Genomic DNA, 24,162 nt, shown 5'->3' on the forward strand with positions numbered 1-24,162 from the left:
AGCACGGCCCCCCGAGTCCTGGAGCAACAGGATGGAGAACCACCGGGTGCTGCATTTGCGGTGGAGTCGGGGGCTCTAATTGGCTAACAGTGCCCGTGGTGTTGGCTCAGCTTCATTGCTTTAATCATGACATGAGCATGTTGCTGCCAGGAAAACTGTGGATGCAATTTTGACCCTTGTGCTTGCTTTGTTGCTTGTTTGTGGGAGTCCTGCCAATATATATTACCCCCAAAAAGTGCAGAGAGAATATCCGTGAAGTAATGCAACCCAGAAAGGAAGATTCTGAAATGGAAACCTCATCCTCCAAGACACCCCCCAGTCTCCTTTCCCTAACCACAACCTACGGCATTGTGGCTTTAATTGGCCTCCATTTCACTGCAGCTCCAACAACACTACTTATTGGCCTATCCCTTTCCAGGCTCCCTGTCTCTCTCCGGCACTGTTGATGCTGTTAACGGGACAGCAGTCAAGCTGCATTGGCATCAACGTCACCCGTAAAGAGGGGTCTCTATGTTCAAGACCTGAAGGAACCGGGTGCCCTTGACTCCAGCAACCCCCTGCCCTGAAAACAGAGAGCGGGTCAGCCATTCACTGTGGCTCGATGGTTATCATGAATGGAACATTGTACCTACGAGAGACAAGAGCCTCCTAAATCCCCGGGTCACTCCCACTTTGGAGCGGTGACGAGAAAGTGGGGGTCGGGGGTTTGTTTCAGAGAAATGTTGAATAAAGATAATTTAGAAAATGGGCTCCAGCACAGTGCTGCCTCTGTATCCCCCCTGTTCCCTCCACACACACTCAACTCCCCAAGGCTGCTCTGCTCGTGTTTGTTTTGATTTTGCTCCCAGAATCGGGGTGAGGGGGGTTTTGAAGGGGACGGGCTGGTTATGTTGGAGGACTTTAAGATGCATGGCAATGGTTAAGACAGATTGGACCAAAGACAATCTAACTAAACTAGAGGGAGTCATGCTATACGGTAACTGCAGGCCACTTTGTTTCTCTATCTCCCTGTTTTTTATGACACAATAGACAGTTGGAAGAGCTGGAGGATTCCTGTGGTTAACAAAAAATCAGGAGAAGCTGTGCAGAAGTTTCTCTCCAGGCATGGAGATGGTGAAATTTTCCACCTGTAACTAACAAACTTCTAACTGCTCATCACATGGAGGTCTATTTTGTCACGCAAGGCTAACTGGGGACACCCTGACAAATATGACTCATAGAAATATTTCTTTTTTTTTTAATCAAAGGTTATTAGCAGCAGTTGACAATAAATAGAAATATGCAGTGCATCTGACTTGTGTAACTAAATCTCTTCCCTCTTGTGCTGGAAAACACTTTCTTTCTCTCAGTTTAATTTTCTTGTCTTGCCACTGCATTTTTGTACCTTTTGGATGTGACAAGTGACATTTGCAGAACAGGTGTCCACCTCACACCTAGCTGTAATGCTAAATGACTCTTTTACAGGTTGTTAATGACTTGTAAATACCAAAGTAAGTGTAGAACAAGCCCCAAATGGTTGCTCACTCTAAAACTGTTTTTTTTTTTTTTTTTTTTTTTTTTTGAGTTGATCTTTGCTGCAACTAACAATTATTTTCATTATTGATAAATCTGCTGTTTATTTTTATGAGAAATTGTTTGACCTGTAATTTGTCTTTTGTCCAACCAACAGTCCAAAACCCAAAGACTCATCATTTACTGTCATAAATGACAGCAAAGCAACAAATCCACACGTTTAAGAAGCTGAAACCAGCAAATGTTTGACACTTTTGCATGAAAAATGACTGAAACGATTAATCCATTATCAGTATAGTTGTAAACTAACTTTCTTTTGAACTAACTTTCCCTGACTGTCTCAGTGCCTTCCTCCTCTAAAAATCATGGTGGTTTAATAAGCCCTTTTTCGCAGCAGCCATATTGACGTGAATAACAGGGTAAACACAGGTGTTATCAATGATACTAATTAAAGTAGTGCCAGTGTAGCAGAGCCTTTCCAGTAAACTAACATGCCCAATAGCAGCAGGTCTGTCTGACCTGAATGGACCTTAATTAGCATCACTGGGAACATCTGTGTTCCTGCTATGTCATGTAAACATGGCTGCTGTGGAAAAAGGTCCATTACAACTTGGGCTTAAATTGTAAGTAGTATCCTGATTTGTCTTTTTTGTTCCAATGAAGATTTATTGTGCAGCGGCTACACACTTCAAATTCCTCACCAGGTTTCAGTTACACTGACCTAATCCCTTAAATATTAGACGTTGAAACACAACCACATGCGGTGCTTACTTTGGAGTCACTTGGCTGACTTGAGAACGACATTTTCAAACAGTAACCTTTGCTTTTGTCTTTCAGATACTCTATAAAGCACTGTAAAAAAAAAAGGCAATAAATATGTAAAGTAAAACTCACATGGGGAAGTAATTTGGAAAAATATCATTGTTTCAAAATGCCATAATATGGAATTAAGTGGCACTTGGCTTGTGGTGCTCAGAGCACTAAAAAATAAATAAATAAATAAAATATTCAACAGCAATGTCTCTTTCCAGAAATCAGATCCTGGTTAGTTAAAATAATCCACAGACCTCGTGAACAGTTTCACGCAGGAGCTAGTTTCTGTCTACCAGACTACACTTCAGAAATAAGTATATTTCTACTCATGGATGAGAGGCCCGCGCTCGTGACAGTGTGGGATGTTAACATTAATAGCCTCCTCCTTGGCTGAGATGTAAAGTTGGCATCACTAAGCAGCCGGCTCAGTGATATTGTTGGCGGGTGTCAGTCAGCAGAGAAAAAATAGGTGCGACATAAAAATACACACAACAAGCTCTGTGGATTATCTTGGGTAACTGGGTAATGATTTCTGGAATGAGACATCGCTCCTGAGTTTTTCACATGTATTTTTTGGCACTTTGAGCCTGACAAGCTGAGTGTCATCTAGTTCTTTTTTTTTTTTTTTTTATCATATATGGTTGAAAACTCAGTAACTCACACCAAAAAAGAAAGGAAAATATGTATTTCAGATTTTGAGGTGAACTAACACTACATTTGTAAATGCTGTGATAAAATGCAGGGTATATGCAGGTACTCGAACTTCCCAAGCCACTGAGGCATATATTTAAACAGATCATAATCATATTCATAGGGTCATGAAGGTTCCCCTGAACTTCTGAAGACTTTGGGTTCATGTACAATCACAAAAATGCAGGACTGAGATCTGTACTGACACAGTGACGTGTATTCAAACTAAAAGGGCTTGTTTGAGTTGGTAGAGACACTTCCTTGATCTCTCTGTGGACAAATAACACCATTACACAACTTTAGCTTGTAAACTTTTTATTATAAAACTCCCCCTCCCACATGGAAGACATTGCTCTGAAGTGTTTACTGCTATGTTCCCTCAAGATGAGATGAAAAATTGAAAACTCTAAATCACATCAGCTTTTCTGGACAAAGTCTGAGCTAGGTTTGTGTGCTTATATCATATTAAATGCAAGTGACGGTGGGGGGAAACACTGGCTTATTTTACTGCATATAACTGTAAAATATATACACATTCTTCATATTCTAGCTTCATAATTTAACATTTATCGACATTTTTCAAGACTTCATAACAAAACAAAAAGATTAGTTTTGACACAATTTCAAGTGGCAAGACACAAATTGGCAGCTTCAATACAGGTGATCAATACTAACAAAAATGTTTTTGCTTTCCCTTTTTGCTAAACAGCTTAATGTGGAGTAAAGAAAGAAGTGAGACTGAAAGGCTGCAGGTTTAAATCCCTTGACTACCGGTGTGGACCATCAAACAGGTAACGCTGGCCCTGTTGCTGCTGCTCAGTAGCTATTGAGAACAAAAATGAATGAGATACGTTTTTCTGAAACACTTAATCTCAAAACACACAAAATAAAAGTACATTTTCTGAGAAGAAACCCCTTATTAGGAATTTGTGAACTCATCTTAATCTCTTGTTTTAATTAGTTATATATGTATTTGTGCATTTCTTTACACTGTAAAAAAAAAGACAAGTTGAGAAATTTTTAAAAAGTAAGCAACCAGCTGCAAAGCCTTTTTGGGTTTTAATTGAGGGCTAATTTCGTGTGTTATTTTAGGTTAAGAAGTTCACTTTAAGCACACTCTTAGGTTTGTCAAACTTAACAAACATACATCAGCAACACTGCATAAACAAATCCATTTTGGGGAATATTTGTCTCCTTGCACTAATAAAATATTGTGAGTAGGGCTGCTGCTTATGATTATTTTCATAATCAAGTAATCTGCTGGTTATTTTCTAGATTAGTTGTTTGGTTCAGAAAATAGTGAAAAAGTTGATCAGTTTTTCCCCAAGCCCAAAGTGTCAATGTCAAAGACATTCAATTTACTATCATGTAGTAAAGAAACCAGAAAATATTAACATTTTAGAATGAGCAATTAACCGGTTATCAAAATAGTTTGGGATTAATTTAATTACTGATTAATTGTTGCAGCTCTAATTGTGGGTTTGAATTCATCAGCTGTACAAGCAGCAAACTTATAAGCTATAAGTTTGCTTTAAGGCATGCATTACACATAGACTTATACTGTGCTGTAGTATACAGTATAAGTCAAATAAGGACATACAGTTTACAGTTCATCAAGTTAAGTTTCACAAACTTAAGAAGTGAATTTGAGTGAACTTGCATCGATTGGAATTGTACTTTTACGTTTCAGAAACTTAAGATAGCGATTTGGGTGAACTTCTTAACCTAAGTTGATAGAACAGCTCCCTTAGATGAGTAAGCTCAAAAGTGCTTTGCAGCAGGTTACTTAACTTTTTTAAGTTAACTTTTCTTTTTTTTTACAGTGTAGAAAGCGCACTATGACAGTCTTGCATGTTGAAAGCACTCTTCATGTAGCCTACACTCTCAACACTGTGTGACACAAAATAATTAACATACATTCATCTATGTTTGACCATTCATGCCAGATTACTGCTCATGAGTGAATACATAGTTGTTTCTGTTCACATACTGATTATTGTGTTGTTGCTGCAGTGTTGATACACTGGACTTCCAATAAGGCAAAGCATGACCTGGTGTTTGGTCCGGCCATGTTTAATATCTATAAAATTTACCTACTGTTTGTTGAACTCGTAAACTTATTGCAACAACTTCCAAGTTTAAAGTGTTGAATCTTATTCAGCCTTACATAACAAAGCCTGGTGGGTAAACCTGTTCTCATGAGCAGTGTTGTGGACAAACTCCAGGTATGATATGTTGACCTATTGGCACCAGCGACGGACAGCTTTTCCTGTTGCATCGGTGTGAAAGCAGTAATAAAGAGACAGGGGTCTTTTAAAGGCGTGAAAGGAGGCAGGCGGTAGAGAGAGGAGGAAGAAGAGGTGGTGGGGGTGTCTCAGGAAAAGTTCAATAAAACAATCTGATGTGGGGGAGGGGCCCCAGACAGAGTGCTGAAGAGGCGCTTCAGTTAATTTCAGTACTTGATCCCACACCCTTGCCTGTCCTTTGACTGTTCCCACAAATATTCGAAGTGTGGTTGCTGCAACAATGCAGAGGCCCCTGAAATGGAGAGCAGAGCAAACAGAGACTGGATGGGTCCAATGTTTGTCTAAAGTCTTAATAAAGCCACACTCCAAGTACCATTGAAACCAAACCAAACAAACAGGAGCTGGTTAAAGGCACACAAACTGGCAACAAAGTCCGGCGTGGGTTCACTTCCTCTCATCATCACCTGAAAGCATTTTTGCCATTTGTGACGACAGGCAGTTCACTCAGAGTGCTGTAAGGCCATCTATGTGAATCACAAACCAAAGGAGGCAGTTTTCCTGAGTGAGATGTGCACAATGAAGGATTACTAGGCAACTGTACGGTTGTGGAAAGTCTACACAAATCACTACTGTGTTCGCTGACACCCTGCAACTAATGGTACGTTTCCACCGCAGGGACCAGGGTCTAACTTCAGTTCTGAGGACTTTACGTTAACCTCCAAAAAGTCCCTGCTTGGGGAGTATTATCTTCCTGAAGAACAGGAAGCTTGAGCATGGGGCTTACAGCTCTTGGCATTTCTGGTAGGTTGAGCATTTTAAGTCACCCTCCATTTTTAAAAATCTGCAAACCTTAAACCAGAAGTCTGGACCAACGACAAAGTCCAGGCCTTACTTAATATTTATGTTGAGAACTAAACCCAGCAGGAACTGAAAACTGTGATGTTCTTGCAGTCTTGAACAAACACTGATGCCTGTCTGTTGCTTTATTTGGTGTCATTGTTTTTGTATGGTCATGTGCAAAAATGATGTGGAAAAATCACAAATCCCTTTTTCATATGTCAGTGGGTCTTTAGACTGTTGTGCAAACACAGACAACAACTGGCTGAAGAATCTTTTAGGTTCTTGAAAAGCAGTTCCTTGGTCCAAAAGTTCCAGGTATTTACAGTGGAAATGCAGCCCGAGTTGGTTTGTTGAAACAGAATTAACAAAAACACACTGCTTTACGATTACAGGTTTTTAAAAATGGTGTGTGAAATAAAATGCTGCAAGTCCTTGACCAATCAGCCTTACAACTAAAGTTCCTGTAATGGAAATTACGTTTTGTGTAAAATGGTGTTCCCAGAACTTAATTCAAATCCTGGTCCCTGTGGTGGAAATGCATAGTTCCTCCAAAGGTTCCTAGTCCCTGTTGAAGGTTCCTATGGTAGAAACGCATTGGCAGGCCAAGGCTGTTTATTTGCTCCAGCAGACCTGGGTTCAATCAAGTCACCAATTCCAAACCAACTTAGAGAGACAATCATTTATAAATCCAAAAAGTGTTTCATCGTCTCAGTACAATATCCGTGCTAGAGGAAGAAACAGGAGCGTTGTACAGCTGGGCAACCTCTGGGAAGCAGAGGAGTTATCAGTGAACACCTCCTCTCTGTCAGTTTTAGGGTCATAGTCTTCATCCTCGTACATGTCATCCACATCAGGCTGGTCTGAGATGACAATGTGGTCTCCTATGGAGCAAAGCTTGCTCATGTTCTCCTTGACCACTTCACAGAAAGGCCTCTCCACCCCATCGCAAACACAGCGGTTGAGCAGCATGCCATTGGGGATGAAGAGCATCTGTTGAATGGTGGCTTTACACTTGGAGGAGCACTTCCTGCCGTTGAACAGCTGCCCGCAGTATGACAAGTAGGCCGTGAGGGAGGTGTGGCAGTTGCTGTCCTCCTCGCAGCGCTGCCGGGCCTCCATGCACCCAATCCCGCCAGCATCGCTCGGGTGTCTGCGGGGGAGGCAGGGCTCTATGGCTCGCTTGGCGCTCAGGCACTCCAGATCCTGGGCGCAATCGCAGGTCTCCAGGTCCGGCCCGCTGCGGGTGTGATTGAGCCTGATGAGCGCGTTGATGCAGTGGCTGGGACACTGCCTCCTGGTCCCCCTGATGTTTCCTTCACATGCTGCTAAGTACTGACTGTAGGCGAGATCGCACTCGGGTTCGTCGTGGCACCGGAGGAGCGCCTGCCAGCAGATTAGCTGGGCATCTAAGGCCACCAGCACCCATGGGAGAAGTGCCAGGGCGCTGCACCAGCATTTCATGCTTGGATGGAGTTCTAGCTCGGTGACGTGCACTTTCTCCACCACGATTTACACATTGAATCTAGCACACTGAAGTTCACAAGTATTCCAAACAATGCGTTTCGCAGAAAATATATAAATTATCCGCAAACTTGCGTGAAAGTTGAGTTCTCCTCCTCCCGGTGAGTTTTGCAGCAGTGCAGCACAGGATCTGAGTCAGGGAAATCACCACGCGTGGCTGCAAAAAAGAGAAACAGCGCAGGAACAGTCATTCCGGGAAGCATGTCCGTCAAAAAAGTGGGATATCAAACTCCAGAGTGCAGTCTCCTCCATGCCACCGGCGAGGATCCGAGGTGGAAACGCCGAAAGGCGCTGCAGAGGACTACCCAAAGTAATCACGCATTCCTCCAACCGCAGTTATTGTCCACTTTAAACAGTTTGTACACTTGAACTCATCTTTCTTGCTATGGTTACTTTCGACTCCAACTTTCAGCTCTACAACTTCTAACATCCATCCACGCATTTCGGACTTTTCGCTCTTTTTTTTTTTTTTTAGCTGGAAGAGGTTTCTATCGGTCGCATTTTGTCCCGCTATGTGCGTCTTTGTCCCTCTCCTTGCTGTTACGCTTCACGGTCCGCCGAGCATTTCCCCACAACACCCCTCCTTCTGTCGAAAAAAAGAAAGAAAAGTTTTCCTTCCCCCCTCTCTCTCTCTCTCTCTCATTTACAATCCTGGCCACCGATTGGTCGTCATTGAGGAGTCAGCCGTGGGACCCATTTCCAGGCCTACAGCAGCAGCAGCTCTGTGCACAAATCCTCCCAGCACATGACTAGATAGATAGATAGGCTGGATGAAAATGTTTATGATTTTCCTTGCATGAAACCCCAGGATCTGTGTGGTCCCCTCTTCTTGTCTTGGAGCAAAAACACAAGTGGAAGAGTCGGGGGGGGGGGGGGGGGGGGGCAGGAGGGTGGTCTTGCAAAACGCATTCCTTTGCAAGAAGCTCACATCTGCAACTTCACTGCTCCAATCTTCAGCGCGGACAAACAAATCTGTTCCTTTTTAGCCATAAACAGAGCAGAGGGAAACCTCTGTGATAACTGCCTCGTCAGTTGAGGGTTTGCACTTAAAGGTTCTCGCTAATTGTCGCTCTTTCCCTCCTCTCCCGGTCCTGCCTCTCATTCTGCACAGTTTGTAAGCCCCGATTGATAGAAAAGAATGGGAGAGAATAGTATTTTCTGGCCCGTTTCACCCCAATTGTGTCAGATTGGCCATGCAGTGGCCCAGTGTCTTTCCAGGCTGCAGATTGTCCACGCACTGCGGCCTATCAATGGAGAGGGGTTTCAGCATCAATATATTTTACAGCTATCCCCTTTCACACCACACTTGAAAACTACCAATAGCCCAGGCTTTTCTACCATTCAAATGGTAACTAACTTGATTTTTTTTTTTTTTTTGCTCTGCCCCCACTGAGAGGCTGTGCCAGTTCTGCATAAGCTCCACAAAAACAGATGGATGCCCGACCTGAGATCTGTTCTAGCCTACAATATAACATATAGCTGCTGGTAAAACTGCAGCATCTAAAACCTGCATTAGATCTACAGTAAACATAAGTGTATACCGAGACTCTATGCACTGTATGTACAGCAGGTGGACAAAATAACAGACACAAGATTATACAGTAGTTCAACACAACATCACAAACAACAGCTTCTAAAATGAGTTGAGTAAAATTCTGTATCACACTGTAGTGTTTTGTTACAGTAGCATATTGCTACCATGCCAGAAAATGAATAACAGATCAGTATTATCTAATCATGTGAAGAGTTTGTTTTTATAATAAGATATTTTCAATTTATTACAATGTACAAATGTATCATGTTATGCCAATAAACTTTTCTTATTATACTATTTCTCTTGTTATACCAAGAAACCATTCTTCTTCTATATCATCTTTCAATAATAACATACTATTTATCTTATTTTAACTTAAAATGTTTCACATTATATCATAACTTAGTGTTCACAACGTGGTGTTATGAAAGTTAACAAAGTTAAATGTTTAACAATGGAAGTTATCATGTTAAAATTTGAAATGTTTTATGCTATAAGATAAATAGTTTATTTTATGACTAGAAAGGTTTTTTGTTATAATATGAGAAATCTATATGTCATGTAAAAATATCTTGTTATAATGTGTAAACATCTTTTGACATCTTTATAACATGAAAAACAATAATCCAACTTATTGGTATAACATGAAACATTTCACATTATAATGTGATAAGTTTGTAATAACAAGAATCTTCTTTCTATAACAATATACTATTTATCTTGTTATAACTTAGATGTTTTAAAATATAAAAGATATAAGCTGTCACATTATAAATTGAAATGTTTAATGTTATAATGTGATAAGTTTACATCTTGCATTAATGTGAAAATATCTTGTTATAACATGAAAAACATTTTGTTATAAGAACAAACTCTTCATGTTATAAGCAGTAGTTGGCTGCCATAGTTTTATATACTTGTACCGTATTTGTACTTTTTCTATTAAAAAGATGATTCAGTACATCAGCTCTATTACATTCTACCTCTATGAACTTTATTATGCTCTGTTTGTGTTGACATTGTCAAAAGTGTAGATTAAATTATATATTTATTAATGAAGTCATAGTGGTATTGTACTGTGAACAAAAACTGGAAATACCATGACCTTCAGGCTAAAACACATAAAATGTATAATTGAATTAAGACATTGTACAGGTACCTAATAATAAAGTGGCCTCTTTTTGTATATACAAACATGCATGAACATTTCTATTTATGTAGGCTTTTAGTCCATGCAGATTATTGGCCTCATTCCATTACTACACCATTGCCACAGAATGAGGTTGTTTTCCCCCATATGAAAGGCTTAATTGTATAATTCTATCTGTTAATACTAACTGACCGTAACGTCCCATTACTGACATGTCAATCATGTCTTCCACATGTCTTCTATCTGCATCCTCTTGGGTGCTTCTATAGATTTAAGTGTATTTTTGTCTCCACCTGGTGTCCTGCTGACTGCAAATGTAAGACTACTGACGCATCACCACATATACAACGTATAGCAGCAGTCCCTGTGCAAAAATAACACAACACAAAGGAAGTCTGTTATCCTAAAAATCAGTTTATTGCAGTTAAAACTCAAAAATCAGAGAATTTCAGAGACAGAATGATAGAGAGATACTGTAAAACAAACAGCCAAAGAACCAGAAGAAACTGCGTGTCGTGGCAGCCATTTCCTGAAAAATCAGTTCCACAGGATGACAACACAAAAAATTTACACTTGTATATTATTATAATTATTGAGTTATTGAATTATTATTTCAAGTCACACACACTCATACAAAGCAAATGGTTTGCTTTATGGCTTCTGTTCCACCCATTGATATTATCTCATGAACCAACATGAGAAATCCTAGGAGCTCTATTATAAAAGGACTTATTGCAACTTTTCCTCTGCTTTATATTATTGAATGTTATGAATATACAGTTCATCTATCACATGACAATAACCACTCTACTGCAAATGTGTTTTCATTCAGCAGTATTGTGGCACCTAAAGTAAATTACCAGTCATCTTAGAGAAAACAGCCTCTAAAGTCAAACATTTACTTGTAAATTGAAGACCTTTGTAATCATCAAGTACTCAAAGAAAAGCAGGTTTTGGCAGTAGAGCTATAACAGGAATCAAAGTGGGCACAGATACGAGATCAAAGCCGACATCACCCTCACTGCTACATAAAATCAAACACTGGCAAAATGTAGCGTATATGGGTTTAACACAACATCAACAACATCCCCTCTTGATTCGCCCGCGCCGTAACTTAACGCTTGGCTAGAAAACAGCACGGACAGAATACTGAGTAATGCAGTAAGCCCACAGTGACCACGTGCTTTGTCGCAGCACCCTCAGTCACAGGACAATGTTTTTGTTTTTGTTTTTTTTTTTTACAAAGACACCACTTATCATGACATATCACACGTCGGCTAAACACCACGAATCCACCAGCACAAAACGGCACCACTGAGACACAGGGGTCAATGAGATGGAGGACAGGTCAAAGGTTCATGTGACAGTCGACGACACTACAAGAGCTGATGAGAACAGAGCGAAGGACGACCCGCCGTCGACAGCAGATACATTTACGTCTTATACAACATAAATATTCATATGTGGATTTATACTCACTCTGCGGTGACACAGTTTGACATATTCATGCCATCTCCTTTATGTTGGTCGGTCGAAGTGTTTTCAACAAAGGCTTTGGCATTCAACATCTAACACATTTACATTTCTCTCATCTGAGCAGCTTTTGTTTTTTAACCTCTGGATGCAGCAAATCTATCCTTCCCTTTAAGGGAAAATTTACCACTCTTCATGAGGAAGCCCAGTCAGTGTTGGTAAATGTAGTCAATTGAAGCAATGAATTTCTTGTGCTATAGTGCATGCTATATTGGCAAAATTGGCAAAATATGTTGTTCTATCTTCGTCCAGTGATGTCACAGTGGTGTCACTGGATGCAACTACAGGCTATTTCAGCTTGGATTTCTAGTCTCTCCCTCAGGTTAGCCAGGGGGCATCATGGATGAGTATTTTTGTCACATAACACTACGATTTGGCCAACAAAGCAATAGCTATAGGCTAGAGTGGTGATACACACCAAGATAGGTGTGGGCGCAATGCATTCTGGTACGTGTAGGCACTGCCGGCACAGCTCTGTGAACATGAGAACTCAGCTTTCATGGTCAATATAGCAGACACTGTGGAATTTATTGCTTCAATTGACTACATTTTACCATCAACACTGACTGGACAGCCACATGAAAAATGCCAAATTCTCCCTTTAAGTAAGACACAGTTACTGCCTGCTCACAAATAATTTGTTGCTTTTAATAAAAACTAAAAGTAAGAAATCTCTGCGGAAACAAACAAACAAGAAGGCTAATCTTCGTTAAAAGTAGCTTGCAGATGTTGGAGCTCCTGAAAAGACAACCTTGTACGGACGTCCAAGGCACACTGAAGTACGGAGGGAAAAAAAAGCTTTTTATAATGATATGTCTAGGAAAAGATTTAAATAAGATTAATCGAGCTCTCAGAGAGCCTTCACCAGGGGCACCAGGGGGCCAATATTAGTAAGCTACTTATGACAAAAATCAGCCTCATTTGTCGCTCTAAATGAATATTACCCATCTCTAAGATTTTGTGCTTTTTTGATGTGGAATATGAACACCCTCACAACCTTCTCCTTCATTTAATATTTCCCAAAATAAATGCTCAATTTTCCCAAATTCAAAATGACACACATATGGTCTCCTCACATGAGCCAGCATCAGTCTTGTGTACGTGTGTTTTTATTCCAGCCAAGCAGCTGATCTCACTGATCCTCTGTTGTTCATCAGTGAAATCATCTGCTGTGTGTTTGGAAGCATTGAAAACCTGCACACACACACACCTGAGACCTCAGCTGCACTGCTCATGTGAGGTACAGAGAGTGACGGAGGGTTGGGAGTTGAGGGAGTAAAGGATTAAATAGGCAAATATTTCTCAGAGGAGGAGCTGCTCTGCAAGCAGAAATGATCACATTGGTTAAATCTCAGTGGGAGGAGCCAGAGAACCGCAGTCTTTAAGAGTGCAAGTTTGGTACTTTCAGTGAAAACATGAACGACATTCATAATTTTTACGATATCAGGAAAGCTAACAAAAGTAGCTCACCTAGATGACACTATGGCTAGATTTCTTTGAGCCCCAGTTTTCATAATATCTGCGTCCTCATCTTTTACTTTCTTTTCTGCAGGGCCTCTGTATAACTGTGCACAGCTAGAAAAACTGTTATTATGTGGCTCTGCAAGCTGACATTCCACCCATGCAACAAGAATATTTCGACCTCCAGAGCAGCTCTGCCTTTGAAAAATATTTGTACAAGTAAAACTCTAAATCCTCTGGGACTTTAGAGTGGGCCGAATCACATGAGACTGCAGTTCTCCGTCTGCTTTTTGAGGTCTTCCAGTGTGGCCTGGGCTTTGTCTTTCAGCTGGTCGATGTCCACGTTCTGGATGTTGGACAGCTGGCCCAGCACTGACTGCTTGTGCGTTTCCTCCTGGTTGTCCTCAGCGATCATCTTAGCCAGCTCTGTGGGCAGCACCACGTCATCCCCCGCCTGCTGGATCTGGGTCTCGTCAACCTCATTCTGAGGTAGATACATGCGTACGTGTTGGTGTTTAGATGCCCAACAGGACAGGAAAAAAGGACAACAAATTTAGAGCACTGTAGTTGCGGAAATAAAGTACTTGGCTGCAAGTAGTAGTGCTGGTTTTTACAAAGGTGGCAATTCTTTTTATGTGTGTTATGACGTGGCCAGCCCTTCAATTCAAACATGCATTGTCTTTAGAAAAGCAGAGCGGGATTAGTTTACCTTTGGTAGTCTGTACTTTTCCCGGAAATGACTTCTAACTGTGGCTCTCTCAGCTTTCTTCTGGGCAAAATTGGCCTCTCGTTCTTGTCTGCAAGAAAAGAAGAAAAATAGTTTTTTGGCAGAATTTTCTCAGTCCCTCAAAATTGACAAATTTAGACTCAACTCGGTTTCCAACCAAAGCCAGCTCAGAAAGATCTTTTTTTAATCTACTGAACACACTCTCACCTGTGGGAAGCTTTGGAATAGCAACCCTAAATTCAAGCACCGCACATTTAAAGGGAAATATCCTCCAATGCTCATTATTGCCTTTATATTGTATCTATGTTCTAAGAGACCTTTGAGTCCTTAGAGCTTAAAGGACCAGTGTGTATGATTTAGTGGCATCAACTTGCAGATTGTTAACACCTTGCCTCACCCTTGACTTTTAGAGTGCGGGAGAACCAGGAGTCCATATCTAGAGTTAGTGTTTTGTTTGTTCATTCTTGGCTACTGTAGAAACATGGCTGAAATGACTTATTCTAAGGTAACAAATACACACTCATTTATATTTTCAGGTGATATACACTAATGAAGACATTTATTGTTATATACTGAATATTATATTCCATTCCTGCCATATTCTGTCAACAAACCCTTGAAATCTTACACACTGGACCTTTAGAACTTGCTTGATTTGTATTTTGGAGCATAGCATTACCATGTCTCCTCTTAACACTAACTACAGGATGTAAAGCCAACAGAAGGTGGAGCAGCAGCAGTGATGCCGTTGGGGAAAAAAGGAGGAAGAGATGTTCTGATTATATGTAGGAGCCCCAGATGCAGCATCCTGCCAGTCCAGCGCTCCTTTGAGGGATTTCAGTCCTCTTGGGATGTGAAACACTCGAGGTAACCTACTAACTCTCACAACTGTCACCCCGTCTCGTACATTTCCTGGATTTACCTCACATTAACTCATATTGCAGTCTACCTGCCGAGCTGCACTTAAGTGCCTGACTTTCTAGGTGTTCTCATGAGAGCTTGATGGATACAGGATTGTTGGGGTCAATACTGATATTAGGATGTAAAAATCAATATATCAGCTGATATCCATTATTTATATATATGTAAAATCTAAAATGGCATCATGGCACTGAAATAATAAACTTTACTGGTATTTTTAATAATTATAAAACACATATAAACAACTTGAATTAAGAAAAGGATCAAATATACATAAAATGCTGCCTATAAAACAAAATGAATAAATAAAAACAGTCTGCAATATGTTGTGAAAAAAGGTATTGGACGACGTATATGCAAATACTGGTATGGCCTAGTAAAGCTGTCCTTGGCCAATATGAGGCCAGTAATATGAGCTGACCAATATATTGGTCTGTCTCCAGTTTTCATCTTTTGAGGCTGAAAACCCTCCAAAGAGTGTCATTTTGCATGTTTGCAGTTGAGCCAGATCATCTAAGAAATGAAAGATGGCACTCCAACCATTGTGATAATTACCTTAAGTCTGACTCCCCATACGAGAGAGGTTTTGTCATTTCTAAAATTCTATGCGTCTGTCATGGGGAAACCAAATGTTGGGAGATGTCCAATATTTATCTGTCTGCCCTATCAGTCTGTTGTTGTTTGTCTCATGAAACTCGTGTAAACAATCCAGTCTACAGTTTGTGATGCCTCCAGCAGAGGGCAGAGGCTGCTGGCAGTGCTCTCTCCACTCAACGTCACTGGAATATTTATGGCTTCAATGTAGTTCATGATTGTTCCTCGTAAATTGCAAAATTTGCTCCGATGCCTTCAGTATAATGAGTCAACAACATGACATAATGCTTAACAAACCTGCTTGTATGGCCTGAGGCCAAACATAGCATGACTCTAGTGAGAATAGACGACATTTTTTAGTGTCAGTGAAATACAGTAGGTGCTTGTAACAGAATCAACACCTTCACACAGGGGCAGAGGTTGCACCATGCGCCTAGAAGGATCAAATCAGCAGAGTAATGTAAAGGCAAGGGGACACTGGAGGACCACGGGCATGGTTTACAAAGTGTTTGTACCCAATGTGTCAGACGAAGGTCGTTTTATCTGGAGATTCAGCATCCGTGGAGCTGTCCGTGTGTGAGTCTGAGTTCACTTTGCATTAACATGAACGGGCCAAACACCAAATGGCACATGGGCCAATGCAGCGCTCACTTGCAGCCAATGAGTCGAGCTTTGTGTCTTCTCCTCTCAAGGGCATCAGATGACCAGGGTTGTCACTGTGGCCCGGGTGCTGAGGGTGATAAAACGTCTAGATGTGACATGTCAATGAGACCTACCCAGCCTCCCCCCTCCAACCTTATTCTGCTTCAATCTGAGCAGTATGGGCTTCTCAGTGATCTATGCTCATGTTTAGCGCCTCTGACTAATAACTCACTTCAACTGAAGGTCATATTACGGCAGCAGGGTGTTAAGCATCTTGCCGTACCTCCTGTAGAGCTCAGTGGGCTGAGCAGAACGTTAATACTTCCAGAGTTAGGACTAGCACTTCCCACTCTTGCTTAAAATGTTTACACATGGTGCTGTGAGGCACTTCGGAGAAAAGCGTTGATGAAATTTGTGCTGATGAGCTGGGGATCGGAAACAATAAGCTTCTCCCAGCAAACTGCACGTAGTGCTCCTGTAGATGCCTGTGAAACAACTGACACATATGATCAAAATCTACCATTTTTCTGTAAAACTGTGGTCTGAATTCTTTATTCCACAGTATTAATTGATAGTAACTTATTCTATGACCAGGACCACAAACATCTAATATGAGATGTGGAGTCTTACTCTTAGGGAAACATCACTGTCTGCTGGGCGTACTCTGTTTGCCAAATGACCTTGTTGTTACCTTATGTTGTCCTCCAGTGGCTCAAGAGATAAAGACTAGACCTGGAACAATTAGTCGATTAATAGATTAGTTGTCAACTATTATATTAATCACCAACTCTTGTGATTTTGAGTCATTTTTTAAAGAAAAAATGTCCAAATTCTCAGATTTCTGCTTCTCAAATGTGAGTATTTTTTGGGTTCTTTCCTCTTCTACAATACTAAAATGAGTATATTTGGGCTGTGAACAAAACAAGACATTTGAGAATGTCACCTTGGGTTTTGGGAAACAGTGATCAACATTTTTCACCATTTTCTGACATCTTATGGACAAGAAACCTGATTGATTAATCGAGAGAATGATCAAGAGATTAATTTATAATGAAAATATTCATTAGTTGCATAAACACCACAACAAAAAAGGGTAAATTAGGAAAACCAAACATTAAAAAAACTCACTTGAGCAGGTGAGTCTCAAGCAAACTATAGAATTAGAAGGTGCACATCAACTGCATATATGACAAAAATCAACCAAAAACAAAATTTAGGGATGAAGTAGAGGTTGTGCCATTCTACGTTGATTATTTTAAAACTTTTTTAGTTGCAGCACATTTCTTATAATGTAACTGGTTGTAACCATCGTGAGCAGCAACTTGTATATGAATGATAAAATTAAGCTAAGAAAGAAAAAGTGAATTAATATTTCTGTTGGTTGTTTGCCCTCTGATGATATCCAAATAGAGGTTTTACTTCACCCACTTTATTTACCACACAGTCTGGTTCATTATTCAGCCGCACGCACAGTAATAGGAACATGTTTCGCCTCAGGCTCCAGTCCCTGTAGACATTTCCGTGTAAGAATGGTTCCAGGAATCCCAAATTAAAAACGGCGCTACACAATTTGCCGAAACTAAGAGACAGAGAGGTCCCTGGGCGAAAGGAGCAGCTGTGTGCGGAGCGTTCGTGTTTACGCACTGGTGCGTAAATAAGCGCACGGCGCAATGGGAACGCTCTGCTATTCACACACACACACACACACAAAGGTCGTTTAAATACGCCTGATACATGCTTTAGGTTTTCATCACAACTTCACACTCACAAGCTTGAATCATTGCCTTACTTTTCTTCTTCTAACTGTTGCTGATACTGTTCAAATTCCTCTTGAGTCATCCCCTGCGCGGCCGCTTCTGATTTCTCCCCTTCGGGTTTCTCCTCCGTCAGCCCGCCAGTCAGGTTCTTCAGCTGTCCTCCCACCATGTGTTTTACCATGAAAGCCATGGCTGCGCCGCGGAGAGTCCTCTGTTTGATTTAAGAAGTTGAAGGCTTTGACGCGCTCTTGGATAGAGCGGTGGCGGTGGATGAATATCCGTCAAATGTCGCTTAAACCAAACGTGTGCAAGTGTTACACAAGAGCAAATAACTTTCAACGGCTCTGAGAGAAAAATCAACTAAAAAAGAAAGGGCAGATTATTCCAGCGGCGCGTCGGAGGCTGACAGTTTCAGCACCACTGGCCCTGGACAGCTCCGCGCCGTGGAGGATGGAGACGAGCTGCTCAGTTATGAGTCAACAAGTTTGGCGCTGAACTCTACCAATCCTGTGACTCCGTCCGCAGCCACCACTCCCTCCACCCAATCCCAGGCACCGCCGGACTGGGTGTGCGTTTGCATGGCGCGCGTCGGCGTCGTGGGCTGCTCCCGTGATTCGCCGTCTGATTATAACTCACGATGGAGTCCGGGAGGGACAAACAACACGTGACGAGCCTCAGTGTCTCCTGGCTGTTTTGGTGCCTCTGTGCCTCTGTCAGGGTCATCTGCGCGCTGGAGCCTATATAACACAAAGTATGTCAACACACAAAGAGTTTCCTAATTGCAAATTAGTCACATGGTGGTCTGTTAACCCACGGCGGGAGTCCGGTCTGTTGGACTAATCACTTAGAAATTGATGAGTCGCTGTCTTCTCCAGCAGGCTTTGTTTGATGCTTATTTCCACAACATGAGAGGAGACTGACATGACGGAGCTGTGTGCGCAGTGTAGTGTGCAAGAAAATACATCTTTACAGTTTGAGCAGATCCTCGTCCTCCATCTGCGTTTATTGCTGTAATAGGGGAGACTGGGGATGGTAGTAACACTTTTTGTTTAAGCATCAGTAACTCAGTAGTTGTTTGTAGATCCCTCAAACATTGATACATGGTGTCTATATTTTTCCACAACAAATAAAACTCAATCTATTAAAAAAAAAAAACCAACTGAGTCTTTAACCATTTAAAAGCATCCTAGAGGGCTGGGGATAGATGTAACAGGGGTAATTAAGATCCACACTATCCAAATTATGAAAAAACTTTATTAAAGAATATAGGATGCACAGTTTTGATCAACCAAATTCAGGTGACAAAAAACACGTTATGTGTGTGGACCATGTTCATTAGGGCAGTCATTATGTAGCTAATTGTTTTAGCATGTGGGCTTGAAAACAAACCATCAGCAAGCCATTATATCTACAATACCACGAATATTAAGCAAAATAATAATAATAATAATAATGATCTTGATCAAATTGTTTTACTGTCTTTCCTGAATTTCAGTTTTTTGGTTGTAAAATCCACAACTTTGCTCACAGAGACGTATGTATTTGCCAGGAGGTGATGGGTTGGGTGGTGGGTGTACATGGTGTTCACATCTAGACTCCTGCAACAAAAGTGCTTGGGTTAGAGTAAGGATATATCGTCATTTTTGACAGATTTAGACAATAAAAGCACTTTGGGGAGGTTTAGGCATTGATTGTGTTTTGGGTAGGTAGCATGTAGTCTGCCTGTCTTGATTCGAGGTGAGTGCTCACTCCCGCCAGCTGCTTCTTCTGTTGCCTTCATGCAAGCGCTGACACAGACAACAGACCACAAATTCAATCTTGGGCATAATTACAGCTAGGGTTAGGGAAAGATAATTTAAATTAAATATTAATGGAAAAACCTTATATCATGCACACTACTGTTTAGAATAATGCTGTAGTTACTACGAGTGGAAAGTGTTTTTCAAGATCAAACAAATTAAAGACGTTCTCAGTGACATTTTTTTGCGACTTGCCAGGTATGTTGATAAAGAACATGTCCTCATTGTGAAACATATTTCAGTTGGCATTATATTTCCCTGAAAAATGTGTTTGATGTTGCACATTAGTTGCTGGCAGGCCCTCTGGTTGTTCAAACTGACTGTTTTAAAACAAACCCAGGGTTACAACCCTCCCCGGTCTCCCCTAAATGTCACAAATATTAAAGAGCTGAAGCTGACATCCTAAAATTAGAAATTTTAGTTATGTCACCACAACATTCGTATAGTGACTCATGTGTCTGTAGTGAGTTTATAATATCAGTGTCTTACGTGTATTAAGCCTCCTATAGGATTTTCTGTGCTGCGTCCTCTCATGTGTCTTTGTGTGTTTGATGGTGTAGGCGGGTGAATAGTTCAACTTCCATCATCAGAGAAGATGATTTATTAAAAGGCGGTTGACACCGTGTGACGCAGTGTTCAGCTGGAAAGCCTCACTTCTAAAAATATGACCCACATGTGTGTTCGTCTGTGTGTGAGGCATATTTTAAGTCTCTCTTTCTCTCTCTGTGTGAGCTTCTTGACATCCGAAGTGTGAAAAGGAACTTTGATTACAAGTCAACAACTCCAGCGTCCTGATCCTCGCAGCAGTCTGACACCGAGCCTGGCCTACTTTCCCGGTCCCTGTGGATCAGGAGAGATGGAGCACGTCTCAGTGTCTTTTTGTCACAGGCTTAGCGGGGCCCTGTTAGCCTATACCTGGCTCGTGTTTTAAATCTCTCTCCAACTTCAAAGCTGCCAACGGTGAATAGATAGAAACGTAACGCAGTGAATAAGATCAGAACTGTAATCTCTGTGAAATTTAATAAAAGGGAAGAATTTGCCTAACCAGCATGTTTCAACATGAAATTATATATCTTGGCTTTTGATAGTCACACCCATGCGATCTGTTCCCAGCCCAGGTCTCGCTCACTTTTTTTTTTATGGATTATCACTCAGCACCCTGACTACAGGTGCTTGAGCAGGTACACAGGAGGAAGTTCTAATCCAAGATGATGTAAATCACACACGCATGGGCTTAATGGTGAAATTCCTACATTTCTGCAGCCCTCACATGACGACATGATGACAGCTGAGCCACACAGAGCAGTCATGTTGGCCTGAAAGATGAGAGAAGAGTCCTCCTCTTTAAAAGCCTGTAACAGAGGTGTAAACCAAACGATAATACATCAGCTGTTTTCTCTCCTTGCACATGTCTCTGCATGTTATTATTACAGTGAGTATTACAGAGGGTGAGTGGAAGGCAAATAGCCAGTAGAGCAGACTGTTTTCAAATGTAACGTGGTGAATTAAGGGTTTATTTCTACCAAACCAGAGTTGGTAATTGTGCCAACAGTGGAAAGACTGACTCCTGTTAATGAGTCAATTAAAGCTCATCTTAGTTTAAGAGAAACTTGAATCATGTTTAACTTGTCTTTGTTCATTTTGACTGGCTATGGCGGCTGGTATGCGATAAAGCTTCAGTTTTAAGCCACTATTACTTCAGTTCTGGCACCAGCAACAGAGTGAGATGACATTTTCTCTTGTTTATGTGCGTCTACTACTCTTCTACAGTAAAATGTCTAAAAATGCTTGATGTATGTTTTCTATATATTGTTGAGATGTGTACTTACATTATTCCAAATGTTTCCAACAAAGGTCAAAGCCAGAGAAATATGTAATTTATTCATGGTAATGGTGCATTTCCCACTAGTTTCCCGCTAGTTGCTATAACGTCCACAAAATCACAGGATACGTCAGAGACTGAAGAAGGTCAGCAAATGTGACCTCAGATTTTTTTTTTCACTTAACTCGATAGGCTACTGTCATAACTCACCCAACGTTTGGCCAGTTCAACATGTTGTTATCTAGAAAACATGCAAACTACAATGCATTTCAAAACTCCATTTTCCATTCAAAATGACTACATACAAGTCAAGTGAATTTTCCACATGAAATTCGTGTCCAATGAAAGTTATGGCAATTATATAGATCATTCTATCATTTTGTTCTATTAAATTGCAGCTTCACCAAATATTAACCAAAAAATGTGAACATAGACACCAATTAGTAAAAAAATGCTTCATAAAAAATATTAGATACCGAAATAAGACAGATTTAACACTCTTGAGGTTGCTCTCTCTAAGAGAATATGTCACCGTCAGTAAAAATGTTCCACAATGTTCCACATTTCAGGATATATTTGAGTCCTTTGCTCACAAAACAGAACACAATCAGCTGTTCGTTAGATAAGAGCATAATGGCATAGGAATGAAACCTTCAGGGTCAAATACAGACAGAAAACAACATTACTCACAGCACCTGGTTTAAAAATAGGCTCATGTTAATGCTGCCTGGCTCCTACTTGTGCTCAGTTAATTTTACTGCCTACTCAGCTTTGATTTATGCCTCACTGTACTGTGAAAATGAACAGTTCCGGTCTTTTTAAGCATATATGAAGCATAAGTGCATGCAAAGCCTTCACACAGATGTTTACTGCAAAAAGCCACGCATGGCTGCACATGAACCTGACAAGTTATATTCCCTTACAGCGTAAACATCTGTGATTAGTGTTCAGACGTGCTGTTTTTTCTGCTATTGGTCAAAATCTCATTGGTGTGCATATGAGATTGTAAAATTTTGGCCTGTTTGAGCCAAAAGCAACAAAGGGTTACAGAAGCGTGATGTGCCGTGGTTGTTGTGCGGCAGGAGTGATCACGGTGTGAGTCAACATAACCGAAAGCATCACACTGGCTCCCGCCCAGTCACACTTCCAGCCTAGTTACACTTGATCTTCTAGGATTAGGAGCGTGTGTGGGATTGGGAGAGATGGGTTTATGTACACCATCACACACACTCGCTGATCCTCGGCAGCCGAGTGTTACACCTTTGTTTCTCTAGACGTGAGATGACAAGGGATTAGACTCATCAAACAAACGTGGCCTGCAGCAAACAATACGCACATTCAGGGAGTTTTTAAATTCACACAGGCGGAGATGACGCTATTAGCAAGTCACTAGGACGCCTGTCTTAAGGAAAGCAGCGTGTGAGTGACGACCCCCTCTTGAGATGACAAAATATCATGCTAATCCCATTAGAAGTGAAAAGTGCTCTGTGTACTTGATGACAGGACTAGTTTCTGTATCAAGAAAGAATCTGAGGCTGTTTGGACGTTATTTCTTCCGTCGTCAGGTCCTGACGACAGATTGAACAGACAGGTGGGGTCACAGCAGCATGGCACCATATGGTGGAGAGCGAGTCACCCCAGCAGTGGTGGTTTGATGCCCCGCAGGCTGTCCAGGAGGTGTTGAACTACACCGCATGTCAGCATGGCAACTGTCCCCCTGGCTAACATCAACTACTTCCTCATAAGCTGAATATTATGACCCTGCAACAGAGCAAACGAAGAGCATTTAAACTTTTGAACTTGACATTTAAAGCTGCACTAAACTGGGTTGGCGACCTGGGTTATGTAAAGGTCGCCCTTAAAGGGAAGGTTCAAAAAACAGAGTAATGGGTAGAGTCTCTCTGGAAAGACATGATCATGTTCCTAAACAAATTTCCATTCCCCTCTATTATATTGGGTTGTTGTCCTCGAAGATGGATATTTTTTGCATGCTGGGAAAATCATGCCAGCGTCTGTCTGCAAATGTCTTTGTTTTGTCACTAATTTGCACACAAATAAGACAATTTTACACTTTTAAATTGCATGATAAAAGTTGTGTTATTTGTACAGAGGTTTTAGAGAGTGGGCTGAGATACCACATAACATAAAGGGTAAGATATGATTCTTTTGTATCTGGGTGTACTGTACTAAAGCTGGTTTGAGACTTTTAATTATGGCCTTGAGATTCGATACTGTGACCACAGATTTAATGGCTTTTGTTTTGCAGCTGCTTATATTAATACTGAATATTTATTGGAGCATGTGTTCAGCAGATGCAATCTTTCTCTCTTTCCCAGCTCATTTCAGTCAGCTTTGATGAGAAACAGTCTATTCATCCCTTTTAGTGTTTAGACATTTGTATTATTTCTCAGGAATCTGGCGCAAAAGAACAATACACCACTATGAAATGTATTTCTTTATCCTTTCATGTTAATGACTTTACACAAACATAAAGTTGTGATAAGGAGATCATAAGGACGAGCTATTGGCTGGGGACACTGATTTTTTTTTACTGTTTCACTGGTATCTCCAGTGGATTGTGTATATATGGAGACTTAAAA

General features: G+C 41.0%; 2 protein-coding genes across 2 annotated transcripts; both read right to left on the bottom strand.

Moving 5' to 3' along the window:
* Positions 1-6,668: 6,668 nt before the first annotated feature.
* LOC146333231 (growth arrest-specific protein 1) lies at positions 6,669-8,425 on the bottom strand. Its single transcript, XM_084721204.1, has one exon. It carries the CDS (start codon positions 7,560-7,562, stop codon positions 6,810-6,812), a length of 753 nt encoding a protein of 250 aa, XP_084577330.1. The 5' UTR covers positions 7,563-8,425; the 3' UTR covers positions 6,669-6,809.
* Positions 8,426-10,704: 2,279 nt separating this feature from the next.
* On the bottom strand, positions 10,705-18,544 carry cplx3b (complexin 3b). Its single transcript, XM_084721216.1, has 3 exons — positions 17,974-18,544; positions 14,010-14,097; positions 10,705-13,784 (listed from the first exon to the last, which is right to left on the bottom strand). The coding sequence occupies exons 1-3, from the start codon at positions 18,129-18,131 to the stop codon at positions 13,560-13,562; spliced, it is 471 nt and encodes a 156-aa protein (XP_084577342.1). The 5' UTR covers positions 18,132-18,544; the 3' UTR covers positions 10,705-13,559.
* Positions 18,545-24,162: the final 5,618 nt, after the last annotated feature.

This window comes from Lutjanus erythropterus, chromosome 1 (genome assembly GCF_056507025.1).
Source record: "Lutjanus erythropterus isolate fLutEry1 chromosome 1, fLutEry1.hap2, whole genome shotgun sequence".
In the NCBI taxonomy this organism is placed as follows: Eukaryota; Metazoa; Chordata; class Actinopteri; order Lutjaniformes; family Lutjanidae; genus Lutjanus; species Lutjanus erythropterus.

Excerpts from the sequence above, each read along its gene's own strand:
- LOC146333231 (XM_084721204.1), bottom strand. The coding sequence starts at position 7,562 with ATGAAATGCTGGTGCAGCGCCCTGGCACTTCTCCCATGGGTGCTGGTG.
- cplx3b (XM_084721216.1), bottom strand. The coding sequence starts at position 18,131 with ATGGCTTTCATGGTAAAACACATGGTGGGAGGACAGCTGAAGAACCTG. Across the intron at positions 14,098-17,973 it reads CAACAGTTAGAAGAAGAAAA|ACAAGAACGAGAGGCCAATT; the intron begins GTAAGGCAATGA and ends CTTTTCTTGCAG. Across the intron at positions 13,785-14,009 it reads AAAAGTACAGACTACCAAAG|AATGAGGTTGACGAGACCCA; the intron begins GTAAACTAATCC and ends TATCTACCTCAG.